The sequence below is a fragment of the Alexandromys fortis genome, unplaced genomic scaffold (assembly GCF_014885135.2).
Source record: "Alexandromys fortis isolate MF-2015 unplaced genomic scaffold, M_Fortis_MF-2015_v1.1 scaffold_159, whole genome shotgun sequence".
In the NCBI taxonomy this organism is placed as follows: domain Eukaryota; kingdom Metazoa; phylum Chordata; class Mammalia; order Rodentia; family Cricetidae; genus Alexandromys; species Alexandromys fortis.
Genome location: NW_026068031.1, coordinates 2,489,260 through 2,509,456, shown reverse-complemented (window position 1 = coordinate 2,509,456; position 20,197 = coordinate 2,489,260). Strand labels below are relative to the sequence as shown.

The 20,197-nt window shown below is 49.4% G+C and overlaps 2 protein-coding genes across 6 annotated transcripts in view; both read left to right on the top strand.

Annotated features, from left to right (window-relative positions):
* Positions 1-11,600, top strand: part of Mideas (mitotic deacetylase associated SANT domain protein) — a 67,754-nt gene extending 56,154 nt beyond the window's left edge. For 4 of the 5 annotated variants that reach the window (XM_050164560.1, XM_050164556.1, XM_050164557.1 and 1 more), the window contains exons 5-13: positions 1,220-1,286; positions 1,756-1,898; positions 2,022-2,125; positions 2,751-2,826; positions 3,469-3,557; positions 5,101-5,250; positions 6,355-6,567; positions 7,804-8,000; positions 8,282-11,600. In XM_050164560.1, the coding sequence (XP_050020517.1) occupies positions 1,220-1,286; positions 1,756-1,898; positions 2,022-2,125; positions 2,751-2,826; positions 3,469-3,557; positions 5,101-5,250; positions 6,355-6,567; positions 7,804-8,000; positions 8,282-8,444 (1,202 nt within the window). In that variant the 3' untranslated portion in view covers positions 8,445-11,600. The remainder of the gene's footprint in view (positions 1-1,219; positions 1,287-1,755; positions 1,899-2,021; positions 2,126-2,750; positions 2,827-3,468; positions 3,558-5,100; positions 5,251-6,354; positions 6,568-7,803; positions 8,001-8,281) is intronic. The other variant, XM_050164561.1, reaches the window with a different exon arrangement.
* A 296-nt stretch (positions 11,601-11,896) lies between these two features.
* Pnma1 (PNMA family member 1) lies at positions 11,897-14,656 on the top strand. The gene has a single exon (XM_050164562.1). The coding sequence runs from the start codon at positions 12,870-12,872 to the stop codon at positions 13,929-13,931; it is 1,062 nt and encodes a 353-aa protein (XP_050020519.1). The 5' UTR covers positions 11,897-12,869; the 3' UTR covers positions 13,932-14,656.
* Positions 14,657-20,197: the final 5,541 nt, after the last annotated feature.

Genomic DNA, 20,197 nt, shown 5'->3' with positions numbered 1-20,197 from the left:
TTTCACATTTCACGGAGAGAAGGGGTTCTTTTCCCTTGGAGAATGGAGTCACCTGATCGCCCACAGTGGAGTCACACAGGTGCAGTCTTCACCCAGTTAACCTTGACCTCAGAGCTCACCATGCTGTGGTTCTCTGGTGCCTCCTGCTGTCTGTGGGTGGAAATTGCCCAATGCTGACAGGCATAGGCTTTGCTTCCTGGGGAAGTTTCTCTCCCTGGCTCGGTTTGTGCTGGAAGTCACAGAAAAGAGCCAAGGAAGTGTCAGTCTGCCCACCACTTGGGGTGTAAGACCTTGAACTTGGATCCTGTGATGCAGGCTCCAGAAGCCATTATCCAGTCTAAAGAAAGTACAGGGCAGGATCATTAGGGAATTGACAAGAAAGCTTGAGAGGCAGAAAAGCTGTGATTCCTAGCAGGGTGGGCCCAGCACCCAGTGAATGGGGCTGACCTCAGGCTCTAGCCTGCTTAGATAAGGAAAGAATTTGGGAAGTGGCTAAGACGGAGAGAGGGAGGGGCGGGCAGGGTGCTGCTAGTGTGGAATGGGGCTTAGCAGAGGGAACAAGCACCAGGAGGTTAGTAGGCCTCTGGGGTCCAGAGTCTGGGCTGTGGGAGGTTCAGACACATGGGGAACTGCCTAGAGAGCTGAGGGTTTCAGGTTTTGTCTCAAGCTGCAGAGGTTTTGTGTGTTGTTTTGTTCTGAGGGAGTGAGTGCCCTTGATCTAGTCTGACTCTAAGATGAACTTGAACGAGAGTGAGGCAGAAAAATCCGGAGAGGAAATGAGAAGACAGTTATAAAAGGGGACCCTCCCTTCCCATCATCCCTGCTGTGCCTCCAGCTTCAACCTCTTTGTAAACTGAAGCCTGTGGGAAATGGGGGCTTCTAGGAGCAGGAGCTGGGCTTGGTGGTCCTGCTGACAGTGTAACGAATATTCACGCGTTACCAGGCTCTTATTTAATTCAGAATTCTCATGATCCCTAGTCATGAGACAAAGAAATAACCCCTTTTTGCAGATGGGAAAACTGAGTTGCCCGCATAGTTAATAAAGGCCCCAAGTTGCACTGTCATCAGGTTGCAGAGCAGGGACAGAGGGTACCTGAGTTCCAAGTGTTCTTAGTGAGTCACCATGGTGACTCTTATGCGTGCAGGATAGCCGCCTAGGATGGGAGTGTTTTCCTGAAGGGACGCAGGGGCCATTTACCAATATGTTCTTTGCCCATAGATAGTTCTGAAGTCACCCCGCCCGTCCTCTCTGTGATGGGGGAGGCCACCCCCGTGAGCATCGAACCGTAAGTGCAGCCCTGCCCCAAGCCCGTGCATGTGGGTGGCCAGGTGGGCCTAGTGTGTGGCAGGTTAGTGTTGGGAGCAGGAGGAGGGTCCCATGGGGCCTGCACAGACACAGTCTCCTTGGGCTTCTGTATTCTTTCCTGGGCTCTGTGTTTTCTGCCAGCTTTTGTGTGGAAGTTACAGGGAGAGGAAGGGTAAGGAGCAGGTTGGCTTGAATTTGCCACTAGGGAGAGCTAGGTCGGGGTGGGTGTCCAAGAGATTCTCTGTCTGTCAGATGTAGAGTTGCTTGTCCACTCTTCAGCTCTGGGTTTTGCCCTTCTGATCACACCAGATGCCAGATTCCCTCACCCAGCCATGGCCTTGCTGCATTTAGCACCTGCCAGCTGCAGTTTCTTTCACATCCTAAGGACAGAGTCAGGTTCGCTGACCTCACAAGGTGAGTCCTCACTCCTTGCCTCTCTGCCCCTGCAGACGGATCAACGTTGGTACCCGGTTCCAAGCAGAAATCCCCGTGATCAGAGACCGTGCCCTGGCAGCTGCAGACCCCCATAAGGCTGACTTGGTGTGGCAGCCATGGGAGCATCTTGAGAACAGCTGGGAGAAGCAGAGGCAAGGTAAGGAGAGGTCTCCAGTGACCGGACATGGCAGACTGGTGGGCAGATGGGCAGGCTGGGTCCCACAAGGCCCAGCACTGAACGTGATTTCCTGCTGCCCTCCCGATGCTCTGGCGAATCCAGTGGATGACCTGCTGACGGCTGCGTGTTCGAGCATTTTCCCTGGTGCTGGCACCAATCAGGAACTGGCCCTGCACTATCTGCATGAGTCTCGGGGAGACATCCTGGTAAGTAAGCCTTTTTAATTTGGGGAGGGGGGTCCCTTAGGAAAACAGGTACTGATCCCTCCCTGTCTGCTGCCAGGACCAGGCCTAGTGGTGTAAAATTTTGTTGATTTATATCTGCTCTTCTGCGTATGTTCTGATGGGGGGTATTTTCTCTTTCTCCTCACAATCACGATTGCCCACCTTGCCTTGGCTTCCTGAGCACTCAGGTGACTTGGCATGGTGATCTGAGGTAGTTGCCAGGGTCTTACCATGGTAGAGGGTATTGGAGTTTGGCCTAAGGGAACTTTAGTTGCAAACCCTAGCTGGGTGTGCAAGATTCTGCTGTTGAATCCAGTCCTGGCTTCTGGGTCAGTAGCTCCGCCTCCCTGCATTGTCACCAAGGGCATTCTCTGTCCATACTGCTTGCTTTCTGGTTGAGCATTCCCGCAATAGTCTCGTGGCCTGAATCCTCAGCAGCCCCACTTCCCCCATATGCCCTGTCTCACAGCAGTTAAGGCAAGAGTGCATGCGTGCTTTCTCTCTCCAGAGCTTGCAAAGGTCCTTTGCATGTTGCCCAGGCCTGGGATACTTCATCCTTCACTGCGACTTGTTGCTAGCTTCCTGACAGCCCTTTCTTCCCCTCCAGGAAACACTGAATAAGCTGCTACTGAAGAAGCCAGTGCGGCCCCACAATCATCCGCTGGCGACTTATCACTACACAGGTGGGCCTGACTGGGGTGGTCATGTGGTCCAGAACCTTAGGGGTCTCCAGCAGAGGTGGGGCCCTGCTCAGTGCTTAGTCACAGCCCTGAATGTGAGTGGGGATAGGGAGAGCCAGCCAAAAGTCAGAGCAAGGAAACTAATATGAAGGTCAGGTGGGGGCTCCCCATGACTTTACGGGGAAAGCATCAGATGGGTAGGCTGGAATCCAAGCCAAAAAACTCCCAAGTCATAGGTAGAAAAGCCGGCAGCCTAGGGAGTGCAATCAGCTGATTCCAGGTAACTGCAACATGGACCTTGCAGTGCTTGTCTTGTTCTAGATGCTGTCCTGTAAGAGGGACATTGATACAATCGTGTAATCCCAGTAACTACTGTTGTTCGGTCTCTATTAGACCCACATCTCCAGGCAGAGCCCCAAAAGGTCATTCTGCTGTATAGCATCTAGTCTTTCTTGAACCTGGAAAGACAGGCTCTGGTGTTCATTCCCGTTTGACAAGCAAGGGGAGTGAGGCTTCAGGAAGCTGGTAATGAGTGGCCAAAACAGATGTGGATGGCCTCCCACCTTCAGTGGGTCAGAGATGCTCACGGTACAGATGCTCATGTTCCTCCCCGACTTACAACCTGGTACCCTCTTTGCTTTTCAGGCTCTGACCAGTGGAAGATGGCTGAGAGGAAGCTGTTCAACAAGGGCATTGCCATCTATAAGAAAGATTTCTTCCTGGTGCAGAAGCTGGTGAGCAGGGGCAAGCGGAGGGTCCTGTAGTCACTCGCCCAGTGCCCAGGTGGCGGGGTGCTTGCCTAGTGTCTGAGTTCGGCCCCATCACTGCCATCAGGTAGCTTCAGAAACAGCTTTGTCAACCACGGCTGGCACAGAGGATCCTCCACTGACCTCTGAGCTCTCCGGACAGGACTTTAAGGCTAGATGTGGCCGAACCTGGGGGACAAGTGTCAAGAGAAAATGTGTGGGAATGTATTGCTAGACCCAAACCCAGTGGTCAAATAGATCTTTGAAACGGGAGGGCAGATGTCAGAGTCCAAGAGGACCATGGAGGTGATCTCATGCTTCTGACATCGTACTGTTTGCCCTTCACACGTGGTTGGCCTTAGGATGCGTGGCCCTTTGTTGGCAGTTAGTAGCAAGGCTAGGAGAGCCTCCCTGAATCTTCCCCGACGTGACATTGCTCTTCTTTACTTGGCTCCACTCCAGGAGAGGAGTGAAACCGTTCCCCAGGTTGATGAGGGAAGTTTGCACTGCTGTATTCCGTCCAGCTTTGTATGTGGAGGGATACCCAGAGACTCTTTACTTTAGCTTGAAATCGACCAAACGGAGAAGAGCAGCTCCACACACGCCCATTAAAAATGCCTTGCTGAGGTTGACCAGGCTTACTGTTTGTCCCCTTATCTTCTCTCTCTCTGTCTGCAACTAAACGCGAACCCACGAAATACACACACCTCCCTCTTCATCCTCCCTCTGCCTCAGCTAATCATTGAAAGTTAGCTACAGCTGGGCCTGGAGGGTAATCGACCTGTAATTGCAGCTGTCTGGGAGGGTGTGGCAGAGGGGTCATAAATTCAGAGTTCAAGGCCAGCCTAGTTACCTTAGTGGGACTCAGAATTAAAAAAAAAAAAAAAATGGGAGGAGTGAGAGTACTATTTAATTGTAGACCATTTGCCTAGCATGTTCAAGTGTTCAAGGCACCGTGTTCAATCCCCAGTACAGGGGCAGGGCGATTATTTTTAAATAAAACTGCCCTAAGCAATGGCAGTCAGTTTAAACTGGATATTAAGAGGCCCACGGAGATGAGCTAGTGGCTCCCACATCCTTCACTAATATTCACAAGTGAAAAAGCAGAGGTCAGGGTGGTGAGCCCCATTTCACCCGGGAACTCTGGGAGGAGCCGTGCGAACTTCTGAGAAGTTTATGAGGGATAAGGAAGCTCAGTCATGCTGCAGGGTGCCGATTGTGACCCAGCTGACCTGAGCCCCTGCTGACCCTGCTGGCCCAGTGTGGCCTCTCATGGCACAGCCCTTCATGTCTAGTCCACAGTCAAATCTCCCCAGAAATGCTGCTATGCTCCTTCAGGTGTTATTCATTGAAACGGTGCAGAAGCCACCATTGACTGCTCTGGTCAGGACTTTGTTGAGGAGCAGGCATCTAGAAGTGGGGTTTTGGGTTTAGTTTTTTTTTTTTTTGCCTAAGGCTAAAGGGAAGATGCAGAGATGAGAACAGTGAGCCATAGCGGCTCCCTCTGACCTCAGTTTTGGCTTTGCTTCAGATCCAGACCAAGACTGTGGCCCAGTGTGTGGAGTTCTACTACACCTACAAGAAACAGGTGAAAATTGGCCGCAACGGGACGCTCACCTTTGGCGACGTGGACACGAGCGATGAGAAGTCGGCCCAGGAAGAAGTTGAAGTAGACATTAAGGTGAGTCCTTGCGGCCTCTGCCTGCCTCATGCTTGGTAGCACTTGGGGCCAGGACCTAGCCGGAAGCTCGAGGCCAGACTCCTGGCGTTTATAGAGGGTAGACAGAGGAAAAGAGAGTCCCTGACAGCCCCAGAGGCTGGTAGCCCAGGCCCTGGCCCTTTGCGGTCTCCCTCATCCACGGCTGGGATCGGTAGATGGTGCCGATGCAGAACACTGGAGAGTCAGCGGCTCCAGCTTCACCGCCCTGCCTTCTCAGAAGCCACTCCCCAGCTCTTGCTCCTGCACTGCTGTTATGGTTTCTGCTCTGTCCGTGCCTTAGCACGCGCCACTGTTACTATTTCTGTAATGTCCCATACTACTTTTGTTAATTTTTTTTTAAGTCAACTTATTTTTTTTCTCAAAAGGGAAGCCTTGTATTACAATCATAAATAGGTAGCCAGTATTGTTTCCTGTCATAGGAGTTACTGGGAAAAATAAGCACATATGAAAGCCACTGTTACTGAACGCCAGCTCCATGCTGTAATTGCCTGCTAGGGCTCTGAGACACAGGGCCGATTTCTCTCGTAAACAGATCACCAGGTCTAGGGAAGCAGAAGGGACACATTAACACCAACCCCGACCTTGTCCTTGAAAGATGCTGTGATCTCATTCCTTGCCATGTATCCCCTCGATATTGTCTCTAAGTCACAAGTCCATACTTGGCAGCGTACTACTTTGAAACCAGGCTGTAGTTTGGTCCCCATATTGCGAACGGGAAGTAGAGATACAGAAAATGTCATAGATAGTTAAACAGGAGCCCAGGGCTCCTGCCTGGCACACCCTGAGGTCACTCTGCCCAAAGGGTGCCCAGAAGATTCTGGGCATCTATCCAGAAGGCCAGGTGGTTTGTGGGTCTTGGCATGCTCCCTCCCTAGCCCTGGCTCTGTCTCATCCTGAGGGTGCCCAGGGTCAAGACTACCTTGTTTCTAGGCCAACTGGCCATGGGAGGGCTGTGACTTAGGACATGGCCCAGACAGGGCTGCGGGACCAGCAGGTGCTTCAGAGCCTTGACTGGATTCAGAGTCCACACTCTGGATTGACTGGGCTCATTTTTGTCTCCTATAGACATCTCAGAAGTTCCCAAGGGTGCCTCCTTCCAGCAGAGAGCCCCCAAGTGAAGAGAGACTGGAGCCCAAGAGGGAAGTGAAAGAGCCCAAAGAGGAGGGGGAGGAGGAGGTGCCAGAACCCCAGGAGAAGGGAGAGCAGGAAGAGGGCCGAGAGCGCAGCCGCCGGGCCGCTGCTGTCAAAGCTACACAGACACTACAGGCCAATGAGGCGGTAAGTGACCCTCACCTTCACTCTCCCAGCAGGGCCAGGAAGGTGGAGCTAGGCCTGGGGGTGCGGGTGGGGGTACAGAGCCAGACCCTAGTGGTTCTTGTGGTTGTAGTTCAGGAAATGGACCAAATACTTTGTGCTCTTAACTTATTTGGGTCTCAACCGTGTGTGGTATGGGCTATTATGAGCCCCATTTTATAGATAAGGAAACTGAGGTTGGAGGTGATGCAACTTGTCTGCAATATGCGTGTTTATACATATATATTACACACACACACATTTCTGTGTCTCATATTCAGAGGAAAAAGCCTTTTGAGAACCCAGTAGATGTGTGCACGTGGGGGAAGCACTTATAAGCTGTAGCTCAGTCACGGCGATCCTGGAGCATGTGCTTGACAAGAATGTCTGAGATAGAGCTGGGCCTATGACACCGCCAATAATGGCCCTTTATGTTGTCTGCTGGGTGTTAGATGTCCATTATCGCGCTAATTTCTCACAACAGCAGATGGGGGTTAGGTCCAGAGATACCGGTTCACTTGCCTGAAGGCACACCCCAAGTCTTTGTACTGAGTGGAGGGCTCTTCCCAGGCTAAGCAAGGCATCTCGCTGTGGCCCCATCAGGATGGCTGGAATGTGTTTCTACACTTAATGCCCGCAGAGCACCTGTCTGCTAAACACAGCTGCTTGCTCCCCCTCCGCTCGGCTGCTCTTCTGTCGGGGCTGTGCAGTGTCCGTGCTGTCTGTGTGAACACTTTGAGGGGTGACTCAGGCCATGTGGGGTTCCTGGCCGGAGGCCAAAGCAGTGACCTCCTTGGGGTGCGCACCGTGGGTTCTTTCTCTTCTGGTTTTCCCTACCAGCATTTCCTCAGCAAGGGGCCATCACATGTGTCCCTTTCATTACACTGGCGACCTTGTGGAGACGGGGCTTCCCCGAGGACCTGTCTCCCTTCCACCTGGCACATCCATGATTGGACAAAACACCAGAAACCACGAGCGCAGAGCCAGAAGTCTTCAGACCTATAGCTGCCAAGGTGTGGCCGGAATAACTGTGCCAGCCACTTTGTGATAAACTAGAGCCAGCCCAAGCTGCAGTGGCCTCCTGGAGGCAGCCAGGGGGCCCTGTCACAGGAAGGGGGATACTAGGTGACCATTTGGCAGGAATGTATGAGTGTCTAGGACCCTCTGGCCATTGAAGTGTCAGAATTCTGAGCCCACACCCTCTTTGTTGACTGCCCACAGGCCAATGATGTCCTCATCCTCCGGAGCCACGAACCCAATGCCCCGGGGCCTGCAGGTGCTCAGACCTCAGAGAAGCCGAGGGAGGGGCCAGGGAAGTCAAGAAGGGCACTGCCTTTCACAGAGAAGAAGAAGAAACCCGAGGCGTTTAATAAAACCCAAAACCAGGAGAACACTTTCCCTTGTAAAAAATGCGGCAGGTAAGATGTCTCCACGGGGACCTGGACACCATGTGGGGTATAGGTGTGCTGCTGGGATTGGGGCACCGTGGGTCTGGCTTTTGATTGGCTCAGTGGGTTTCCAGGGTAATGACATCACGGGGCAGGCATGGTTTGAAGGGGGGGAAGCACCATTCCAAGTGAGAGGGGGGAAGGTAGGGACTAAATGGACCCGTTAGAGTTTGAGGGAATATTGAGTGAAGGGTGCCACACCCCACCGTGGTGTGGCTTGCTCTCACCTGAGCCCCTCCTGCCCGCTGCAGGGTGTTTTACAAGGTGAAGAGCCGCAGTGCTCACATGAAGAGTCACGCAGAGCAGGAGAAGAAGGCCGCGGCTCTGAGGCTGAAGGAGAAGGAGGCTGCAGCTGCCGCCGCCGCGCACCAGCAGACACTGAGGGAAGAGAGCGGCGAGGGAGAGAAGGGCTGAGATTCTGCTGGACCCTCTCACGGCCTCCCCCTGCACCCTGCACCCGGGAACCCGTAGAGGGAGCCAGGAGAGAGGGTCACGTGGACTTTGCTCTACAAAACAAATCCGATAATGAAAAATAAACAGGCTCTTTTATGTACAGAGGCCGAGGACAGTGTTAAGGGCTGCAGGATCCAGTTCTGAGGATCTGGTCTGTCCAGTGTTCTGCTTCCCTGGAGCCTTGAGAGGCCAGGCCCCTGGGAGGGGGGGAAGGGCTCCACAGCTGCTTCTCAGATCTGCCAGTCTCTTAGCATCTCTGTCTTTCTCATCCCAGGGCCCTAGTAAGCCGATGGCAAGCCAAGCACAAGCTCCCCCCAGGGCAGGCTATTCCTCTTGGACCTGGAAGGCTGTGTAAACCTTGCTCGAAGCCCCAAACCAAGGGACTCCTTAGAGAATGGTGGCCTTATCACAACTGCATCCAGGCCAGAGCTGCTCCAGTGACCTGGCTTCAGGTCACCACCTCCCTAGGAGTATCTCGGAGGGCAGTTTCAACCTCTTTGCTGCTTGTTAACAGCCCGTCTGGGGCTGGGAAAGTTTTCTCACACGGTGTTCGTGTCCCCGCTGTCATCCTGCTACAGGAAAGGCTAGAGGAAGCAGAGTCAGGCTCGAGTGGTCTTGTGACAAGTCTGGTGACTCTTTCTGCTGCCTACCGTTTTATACTTTTGGGTCCCGGGGGCTGCTGAGGGAGCCTCAAGTAGGTCCTGGGCAGGCCTGGCCTGGGTGCCAGCTCCCTTCTTGCTTGTCCCTGCTCTCAGTAGCTGCCACCTGACCCCACTGCACCCCACTCAATGTTGATATTCATAGCCTCCCCCTCTCCTCCCCATCCTGCATGCTGGAGATTTCTGGATCCTTCCCTGGGAGGGGATGTCTCCTAACTAGGTAAGACAGGAGCCTTCATTCCTTGACCTGTGTCATTTGGGAACTATTTATTTATTCTTAATATTTAATTTTTAACATCCTCAGGGACCAGGGGCCTCTTGCTTTCCAGAGGTTCAAGTGCATTTATCCCAAAATAAGGCATCCCCACCCCCACCCCCCAGTTCCAAGGCTCTGTGGTCCCTTAGCTTGTTGCTCTTGCCAGTAGGAATGGTAGTGGTACGGAATGGGCTGGGAAGGTGGGGCGTGTCGTCATAGTCACAGGAAGGGGGCAGATCTCCGGCTTGCCCTTTCTGTACTTTCAAAATGCCTGAGGGAGCTGGCAGGAGGCCAGAATTCTAGTTTTGTTTATCAGCCTGGATTCTGGCTTGAAGAAACCATATTTGGCATGAAATTACTGAAGGGCTGGAATGTTCTGGAGGCCCCTTCGCTTGCCAGTTCCATAGGGGGCCTAAGTTATTTTTCTGATCATTACTTGACTTTGGTTGTGCAGAAGGAAGTCTAAGTGAATGTGAGTCTGAGGAAAGAGCTGAGAAGGGGTCCTCCCCGGTTCTCTAGGAAGTAGCCTCAGCCCTGCTGGAAATTGGAAATAGATGTGTTTTTAAGCTATGCACTATTGGGTGGTATTTTTTGTTTGTTTGTTTTTGTTTTTTTTTTTTTGTTTTTTGGCCTTTTTTTATTCATTTATATATTAGTATGGTTCTATGAGAGCTGCCTATGGAAGTAACACAAATGTCCCCCTAGATACCTGGATGGTTCCACCTAAACCTCCAGCTTCCCTGTTAGCATCTTTCTTTCATAGGTTCCTACAGACTCAAAAGTCTTGAGATTGTGGAAACCTGGTACCCTCTAGAAGCAAGAGGGCAACACATTTAGGCTTTCCTCTAAATCACTTGTATAATGAGTGCCTTCACAGCTTAGCCCCAAAGTGCTACTTATGGTTCCCAAGGTTTTTTTCTATTTAAACCATATTTGGCTCAGGCCCCTTGGGCATGTGATATCAGACATCTTCAGCCACATGAGACCAACCAGTCCTGGAAAATCTTAATAAAAAGTGATTCTACTTTTCTAAGTTCACAGAGACCAGACCAGATGAATATAGCCAGAAAAAAAAAAAATCAAGATGCTACCTTTTGGTGGCGATCTCTTGAGACACTTTAAGGAGAGCCCATGCTCCGGGATGCAGTGTGCAACCTGCACTGTTTCGAGGGCAGATGCACTGTGGCAAGAAGCCACAGAGGCTGGCGCAGGCCTATCCTTACTGGTGCTTTTCCAGATGAACACACTGGGCTTGGTTTTTGTTGTTCTTCCTTCCTATTCGGAGCTTTTTGCTTTAAGAATAAGTAACGACTTCAGCTTGCCATCAGCCTGCCTAGACCATCTCACCTTATCTGTCTCTCAGCTCCACCTGCATTCAGCGAAGGGTATGAAACTGACGTAGTGCCTGCGGTCTGGACCGTTAACTCCTGTCCTCCACGCCTTCAGCAGCCCCCCCTTCCCCAGCTAAGGTACCTACCCTCTTGCCCCCACCTCCGACCCTGGCACAGAGGTCCTGTGCTGCTCGTGTCTAAAGGGATTGCCTATATTTAACTGCCTCAGTGACCTGACCTCTCTTCTCACGTGCCGGTTGTTAAAGATGTTCAAGCCTCAGCTGTTGAAATGTTTTTATTGGGCCTCTCTTTTCTGGTTTATTTATTACTAGCCTGGCAAAGCCTAACTCCTTAGGTTTTCACGGGAAGTATGCATATTTTTATAAAACAGTTGTGTCTAACCCACATTTGGCTGTGTTTTGTTGCCTCAAAAAAAAAAATTGCAGCTGTTGGAACTTTTCCTCATTTGTCTCTTAAGTCAAAGGCCTTGTTGGAGAGGACAGAGCCCAGGACAGCCTTGATAGACTGTAATTACTGTACAAATATTTTAATAGCATAAAATAAGTATATTTCTTTTATTTTGAAACAAAATGATCAGACACTGCCTTTCGTGTGTTTGTTGCCTGTGGCACTCTTTTTAAAAAAGACTGTTACATATTAAATAGTGTACATATATATAAATATTACCTCTTTTGCTGTACAGTTGTGATAGACCAGACTGAAAATTTTATTTTTTGTGTGCTTTTTATAAAAAAATTAATACACTAAAGAGAATCTTGCTGATGTGATTGTAATGTACCTATGTAACTTATTTACTTTTGAATGTTCTGTATCTTAAGACCTTTTATTAAATAAGGTTTTAAAAAATTCATTGTTGAATGCTATATTCTTATGGGGTGTTTTTACCAGTTGGGATTGACAAGGGAATTTACCCCACTGTTTCTGGGGCTTAAGCAATTTTGTTTTGTTATCATATATACTCAGGCCAGGGAAAGAAAATGTTTGCAGTTTGCCTGGCTACAAAAAAGTAGTAACAGGGTTTTGGTTTTTTTATATACAAAATTTAGACAAGAATGCATAGTCAGTTTCTCACAGGAGCCTATAGATGGCATTCTCCCTCCTGCTTTCATGGGGAAGAGCAGAGCCTCGGCAGAGTGTGATCGAATGGTCCACAGAAGTCAGAGCGCTGCAGGTCTCCATGGGCACAGACGGGATGAGCATCTTGAAACAAGTCCGTCATGGTGGATACATATCAATAACGCCAACTTAAATTCACAGCAAGATTAGATTTAAACACAACAACAAAAATATGCTTACTCTGTCTCGGAAAAAAAAAACAAAACAAAAAGATGCTTAACAATATTTATTGTTAAGAAAGAATCTAGGAAATACAGGGGGCGGGGGAAGAAATGCGCCATCACAGAATAGACGCCTCAAACCCCTCGGTACCATAGCAACCGCCAGATCCTCTGGAGCCCGCGCATGGACACGGTTGCCACGGCGACACTGGCGCGCAGGCCGGTCCCGCCCTGCACTGCAGCTGCGCGGCGGCCGTTGCGGGAGCGCGCTGCTGTAGAAGCTGAGCAGAGCTGTGTCCAGCCGGCCTTCCGGCTTCCGCGCCTCCTGCGGCCTCGGTCCCAGATATTCCCAAGCCGCTGCAGCCGCCGAACCTGAGTACCGCCTCTCCCCGCGGCTTCCAAATCACCCCCTCGGGAGACCCTATGCCGGTGCCTACCACCGGCCGGCCCGGGAGCGGCGGGAGGAGCTGCCACGCCCCGCGACCGCACCCAGCCGTCTACCGCCCGGAGCCCACCGGAAGCCTTCCGCCTTCCACCAGCCTTGTTTCTCTCCTCCACGCGGTGACGCCACGCTCAGCTGCAGCCAGCCCACGCCTGCTCGGACCAAAGAGGGCGACATTCACGTGACAGGCGGAGCGACCCCCGAAGCTGGCAGCGCTCATTTTGGGATCCAGAAGGGACAAGACGGGACTCTGGTGTCATTTGGTAATCGTGGTTGCTTGAAGCTTGTCGCCTCCAGGCCTACCCGGGGGAGGGAGGCATGTTATGTTGTATTGTTCTAGGTCCTATAGCACCGTGAGCAGGTCCAAGCGGTGTTTGTAGAACTGGCACCTTTAGTAGAAATGGCTATGGCACTATTGGAAGACTGGTGCAGGGGAATGGACGTGAACGCACAGCGAGCTCTGCTGGTCTGGGGGATCCCTGTGAACTGCGATGAGGCTGAAATCGAAGAGACCCTCCACGCTGCGATGCCCCAGGTGCCCTATCGAGTACTGGGGAGAATGTTCTGGAGGGAAGAAAATGCGAAAGCAGCCTTGTTAGAGCTCACCGGGGCAGTGGATTACTCCCTGATCCCTAGAGAGCTGCCAGGGAAAGGGGGGCTCTGGAAAGTGCTCTTTAAGCCCCCCACTTCCGATGCTGAGTTTTTGGAAAGGTTGCGCCTCTTCCTAGCTAGGGAAGGGTGGACTGTGCAAGATGTTGCTCGTGTGCTTGGGTTTCAGAACCCTGATCCCGATCCAGGCCCAGAAATGCCAGCAGAGATGCTCAACTATATTTTGGATAATGTTATTCAACCTCTTGTTGAGTCCGTATGGTATAAGAAGCTGACGCTGTTCTCTGGGAGGGACATTCCCGGGCCTGGCGAGGAGACCTTTGATGCCTGGCTGGAGCACTCTAAGGAGGTCATAGAGGAATGGCCGGTGTCTGATATGGAAAAGAGACGGCGGTTGATGGAGAGTTTGCGAGGCCCTGCTGCTGACGTCATTCGCATCCTCAAGACCAACAACCCTGCCATCACCACCGAAGAATGCCTGAAGGCTCTGGAGCAGGTATTTGGGAGCGTGGAGACCTCTAGAGCTACACAGGTCAGATTTCTGAACACTTACCAGAACCCAGGAGAAAAGTTGTCGTCTTACGTCCTTCGCCTGGAGCCTCTGCTGCAGAAGGTAGTGGAAAAGGGGGCCATTGATAAAGATAACGTGAACCAGGCTCGCCTGGAGCAGGTCATCGCTGGGGCCAACCACAGTGGGGCCATCCGAAGGCAGTTGTGGCTGACCAGGGCTGGCAACCGACCGGCACCCAACCTCTACCAGTTGCTGGTGCAGATTCGAGAGGAGGAAGCCAAAGAGGAGGAGGAGGAGGCTGAGGCGGCCCTCTTGCAGCTAGGCCTGGAGGGGCATTTCTGAGTCCCTGGATTGGCCTGGCTGCTTTTGTTATCCCTGTGCGGTTTTACAAGCTTGCCTCCCATAGTATAGACCTAAGCTCCTGTTTTTGTTTTGTTTTCTGAGGGATGGGCCAGGGGAGTCGGACCTGCATATTCGCCTCACAGTCACAGAACTGTGTGATTGGCAGGAGCTGTAACTAATGCTAGAGGTGGGTCAGATGCTTGACGGGAGCCCTCCTGGTGACAGCTTTGACGCTGTGAAAAAATTGAAGCTGCGACACTTCCTGTCAAGATGCTTGGGAAATTGCAAGTTCAGACGCTTAGTGCAAGCCTGCCTCACAGGCTATAGGACACAAACTGTTCTATTTGTTACTAATATTGTGGATAGTTTTGCTGTACATTGTCCCTAATTTATATAGCTGGAAGGAATGTGAGCCTACTGGATGATACTACTCATCTTGAAAATTCACATTTCTAATTTCTCTCGGCTCAGCGTCAGAATCAGTTTTCCTGCTCAGTGTTCTAGGACTGAAAATGGCGTGTTGGAAAAATGCGCTTTTATGGAGCCACACAGTCAACTTTTCGTGGTGTAAAATAGCGACAGAGGTCATAGGGGGAAGCTCCATAAACAAGCTATGTTCCCCCCACTTGAAATAGTTGTCATTTAGTTATTGGTCATGTTGACGCTAAGTGTTTTAAATTTGAAGTTTAAATAGATGTATACAAATAAAAATTTGAAAATTCTCATATTGTTTTTCCTGACATGTATAAAAATTTTCAGTGTAATTCAGCTCTGTACATTTTTCTATTACAAAGATTTTTGCTCATGTCAAAAAAAAATGTAACCCCCTTCCTATGAGCTTAAATTGCAACATTGTCTGCATATTCTTGTGTTGCTGGTTCCTTGGTTGTTTTCTTTTTCACAGCCCCACTGTGTAGCTGGAACTGGCTTAGAATTCACTCTGTAGCCCAGGCTGGCCTCAAACTTGTAACAGCCTCCTGCACCCCCCCCCCTCCCCGCTTCTCCCCCACCAGCAGTGCCATGGTCACAGGTATGAGGACCACACCCAACTATTTCCTTTAGATAGAGGCTCACTTTATCTAGACTAGCACAGGCTAGTCTTGAACTTGTGGTCTCCCTGCCTCCTCCCGGGGCCATCACATCCAGCCTTTGCAGTACCTTTTAGGGGGCTCAGTTTCACATGACTTCCTCAAGGCATGTGATGATGGTTGAAGAGGTGAAAATATATTTCTATGAAATTTGACAGAAATTTGAAATGGGGCTTAGGTTTCTAGCAGCCTTTTACACATTGTGACTTAATGTTAAGGCTTTGTTTCAATAAAGAAGTACGGCAAAGTCACGCATGTGCAACGTGAGGGTTTGCTTCACTGCGGTCATTGTATGCCAGGATGAGTAAAGGGAATGACCGGCTTAAAACCATCTTTACTTGACTCTAGAGATCCCGAGCGGCATAAATCTGGAAGTGCGGCCACACTTTCTCTTAGGGTTTAGGAGTGGAGCTGGTGTAACACTGTAAACCACATGACTGTCCCTGAGGCTCTGCTGGGATAACTCAAGCAGAGAATGGGGATTTAAAAAAATACAGTGTATGTATGTATGTGGCTGTGCATGCCAGGGTATGCATGTGGAGGTCCATTATCCCCTACCATGTGGGTCCTCAACATAAGATTCTATTAAACTTTATACGTGCACACACATTGCTACCATGTGGGTCCCTCAACATAAGATTCTATTAAACTTTAAATGTGCACACACGTTGCTACCACGTGCTAACCAACCACACTCCCAACTCCTATACTTATACATTCTTAAAAACAAACATGGATTTTGCATACCTCGTGTTGTCAGCGTCCTTGGGTTCACATAGGGACAGAGTACATATTTTGTGGGTGGACACTTAGATGTGGAGGACGTAGGACAACATGCAGGAGTCAGTTCCCTCCACCATGTAGATCTGAGGGATCAAACTCAGGTTGGCAGCCTTGGTGGTAAAGGCTGTGTCCTCCCACCAGCCCACCTCATCCTGCCAATGGAACCTCAATCAATGGTCGCTACATCGTTTTGTTCAGCAGCAAGGACTGAATCTAAGGTCTCGTGTGCTGGTCAAGCACTCTACGCTGCGCCACAGCCCCATCCATTTATTATAAAAATAGTTTTACATTGTATAGAGGAAGCAAGCTGTCCTACAACTTGCTCTATAGCTGAGGCTGACTTTGAACTTAGAATCTCCTGCCTCGTCCTTTTCAGTGCTGGGATCATAGGCTTGTTCCACCATGCTTAGCCTATACTTTCTTTTCATAGCTGTAGAACTGATTACATCCTATGAGGAAAGGTAGTTTTACTATGTGACCATATATAACATCTGTGCATGCCCACATGAGCATACATCCACGGTTAGTACAACATATAAAGCAATGTTAGGACCACAGATGCTCATCTCACCCCCGCCCCCCCCCCAGTCTTTCTGAGCTGAGCTTTGTCTGTGGCATAGGCTATCCTTGAATTCCTGCCTCAGTCACCACACCATTGAGCTAGGAAAAAATCAGTGAATTCAAAGTAGCCATGACCTGATTTGAGGTTTTCTCATTATAAGTTCAGGAATTTTTAAATTCTGCTTTTTTCAGAAAGGTATATTCAAAGAACTGTGGAATAGTAGAAACTGCATGGAAGTTCTATTCTGTAACAAAATTATGTTTTGGCTGATGGCACAGATTATATCCTGGCGAAGTGTATGATGCCCCCGATACTGCTGGCTTTCCCCGATTCTTAGGGGCCTCTCGGCTCTCCTCTAGGGATGGCCAAGTGCAGGAGGAACTGCCGTTCCTGGAAGCACTCTTCAGTGGACATGTATTGTGGAGAGTTAAAGTCGGGAAAGAAGGAAAGAATGTGTTTACTGGTAGGAAGTGAGAAAGCAAATTAGCTCAGCCGGGTGCTGCACACCTTTAATCCTAACACTTGGTAGGTAGGCAGACCTGAGTTTGAGATCAGCCTGGTCTATATAGTGAGTATACATTATTCTAAGACACAGGACTACTGCACACAGATCTTGTTTCAAAAAACAAACAAAAACGAGTTAAATGTCTCCTCACCCCACCCCATTGCTTTCTCTCTCCCTTTTCTTTCCTCCCCCACCATCTCTCTCTCCTCCCTGCCCCTGTCACATGTTAATCAGATATCATGGGAGTCACTCTGTTAACTCAAACACAATAACTAAAGGACTTTTTTTTTATAAAATAACATGATTTATTACTATTTTAAAACAAGTTTCACAAAATAACATTCAGAAACTCAATATTACTAAATAATTTAACACACAAAGTTTAGTCATAAAGTCATGCTACAAAAGTCCTGTGTAGAAAAGACTATTACCAAAGCAGTACAGATATTCAAATCTTCAGAATGAACATGGTTCTGGAATGATGCTCCTGGCCATTACGGGCACCTGGGAGAAGCAGCTGGACTGTGTGTTGTCTTCTGCTCTCCGCTCACCGGCCTTTGACAGGAGTGGTCCCACTGGGCGGCAGCATCGCAATGCTCTCTTCCCACAGGGTCTCCCAGTGATCCAGAAGCTAAACTCCTACCCATGTAATGTAGTCAACACCAACATGAATTTTTAAAATCTAGATAGGGGCTGGGCATGGTGGCACAAGCCTTTAACTCCAGCACTGGCAGAGGCAGGCAGATATGAGTTCAAGGGCAGCCTGGTCCTCAGAGTGAGTTCCAGGACAGCCAGGGAAACTCTGCCTCGAAAAACCAAAAGAAAAAAGAAACTTAGATATGGAAAGGAAATACCCACAGTTTCTATTCTGAATAGGAATGCTATTTTGCACCTCCCAGAGGGATGACCTTGGACCTGAAGACAGACAGCAATATCAGCAGAGAGGCAAGGAAGGGCTGGAGTCTCTGAGTCTGGCCCACCTGTGTGCAGCTGGCTCGCACCCACCTCCCCTCTGGAAGTAGTTTCACCATCAGCCACACTCACAATTTTAAAGTGCAAATCTACTAGAAAAATAGTTTATTTTCTCTACCTCCTTGCTAAATTTGTTAGATCATAATTTGGTTGTCTCTCTAATCTGCCCAATATGGGAAATTAATGAGAATATGATTACAATTTCTCCACATATCAAGTGAACCAACTTATATCAGGCTAGAAGTCTAGTTTTTCCTTTCGGTTTCCTTTCTTATTACTCATGATGAATAAAGGCAGGGATAGATACATAAACACGGAATTCTAAAAGTTTAGCATTTCTCAATGTAACCTTCGGTTTTAAAATTTCCCCTTTTCTACTTTCATGGGATGGGTGAGTAAGCCACACTAGGTATAGATAAAGGAACATGGACAAGTCAGCTGTTGCAAACAGCTCCGACCCAGCTCCTTACTCTCAGACCATCAGCTCACACAGAGAGAGTGTGTCCGAGGCCGACTGTGGGGAAGGCTTGCAATCTGGTTTTCTTCCTTTACCACAGCTTCACTGCTCACAGCCTCTGTGAACTACAAGTTCAGCCAGAGACCATGGCTCCTCACGACACTTCCCCCCCCCCCCCTTTTCAAAGTGAATGATGAAATCCAAACTTTCTGGGCTTTTTCATGCTAACCTTAAGGAAAACTTGGGCAAAAGATTCCAATCCTGTTTTCCACGTCCCCAGTTCTCAGCCAATGACAGATTTAGGTCTTATTGTTCCTTATTTTGCTTTCAGACCACTGGCAAAGGTATCAGAAGAAACCCCTACAACACCTATTTCCACTGCAGAGCTAGGGCTGCACGCAGGGCAGCTCCGGGAAGCATGCCGAGTTACTGACCAGTTAGGGAACGGCATCCTTGTGCCCACAGTCGCACCAGAAGTCTGCACCGGCTAATTTCCCTGCATGAGCAGTTAAACACATGCTTTCTAGATTAAAAGACACAGTCTACAAAAAAAATTGTGCATGATGATACATTTTCTAAAGTATATTCCAAATATTAAGCTTTAGAGACAAAACAAAATATAAAGTTGGATTTTGTTTTCGGTAAGAGAGACAGGCTAAGCCCTCAGTCACCGTCCTAAGATGAGCACCCCCGCTCATCACATAACTGAAGCTGAAATCCCAGCCGAGTTTCTAGGACTGTGTGGAACATGAAACTGGGCACTGCACAAGGGGCAGCACTACCGACCATCTCCAGCCACAGTGGTAAAAGATGCCACCTTCTCACCATAACTCTGGTGGGCCCACTACAGAGCTAAAGTGGCCAACAGACAGAGGCACGCTGGGACAACAAACATTGGTTCTTACCTAGGGGAGAACTTGGTGCTCTCCCCTGCTCCAGGGCATAGCGTGCAATGTTTGCAGCCATCTTTTGTTGTCATAACTGGGGAGGAAGAGCTACTGGCGTCTAGGGTATAGGAGACAGGGCTGTGGCTGAATAGCCCACAACAGTGAGTTACACAGTCCGAAATGCAAACCGCGGGGATACTGAGACCTCTGGTGCAGTGAACAGAGAGCACAGGAGTCTCCCAAGGCCTGGCTAGATAATATGGCCATAGCTCAGAATTAAGAAACCCAGAAAGCAGAATTCTGATCTACCAACATCATACCGACTGTGAAAAATGAAAATACTGGGCTGATTTTAGCACTCTCCCACTCTAAGACCAGCAGAAGTTCACGTGAATGCAGACAGCATCTACTCCAGTCTCCAATCTGAATGGCATAAGCCAAGAGCATCCTATATCCACTACAGTTTTAGCAGAAAAGATGGCTTAAGGAATAATCTGACAGGATATCCTTAATGTTTTCATATATCCAGCCTTCTACTCCACTTCCTAATTGAGTGCATTTGGCTTTAATTCCAGAAACAGAGATGCATCAAGATCATTTCAATATTTGTGGATAAGAGCTGAAAATGATGCTTGTGTGAAATGGACAGAAAAGCACCTCACATATCTCTGAGAACCACCCCTGATTAGAAGACATTAAGAAATGGGGGAGGGGCGTTCCCAATTACAGAATTTGAGAAAAAAAAAAAAAACCACATATACTGTAAGTCACTTCACAGATCCAGTATGAAGCCATTCACTTCCCATGCTCACTCCCGTGCATAGAAACAGTGCAAACTACAGTAACAACCATGTCCCTCGCAGCTGTGGGCCTTTGGCATCACCGAGGAGAATGAAGTCTCACCCTGCGGCTCACAATAGCAATGTCGATGGTTTTGAATGGTTAAGCCTGGCAGGGTAGTTTCTTCCCATCAGAACAACTTCAAAGTACATAAGGTATTAGGCTAGGTGTT

Bases quoted from the DNA above. Each gene is read 5' to 3' on its own strand.
- Pnma1 (XM_050164562.1), top strand. From the start codon at position 12,870: ATGGCTATGGCACTATTGGAAGACTGGTGCAGGGGAATGGACGTGAAC.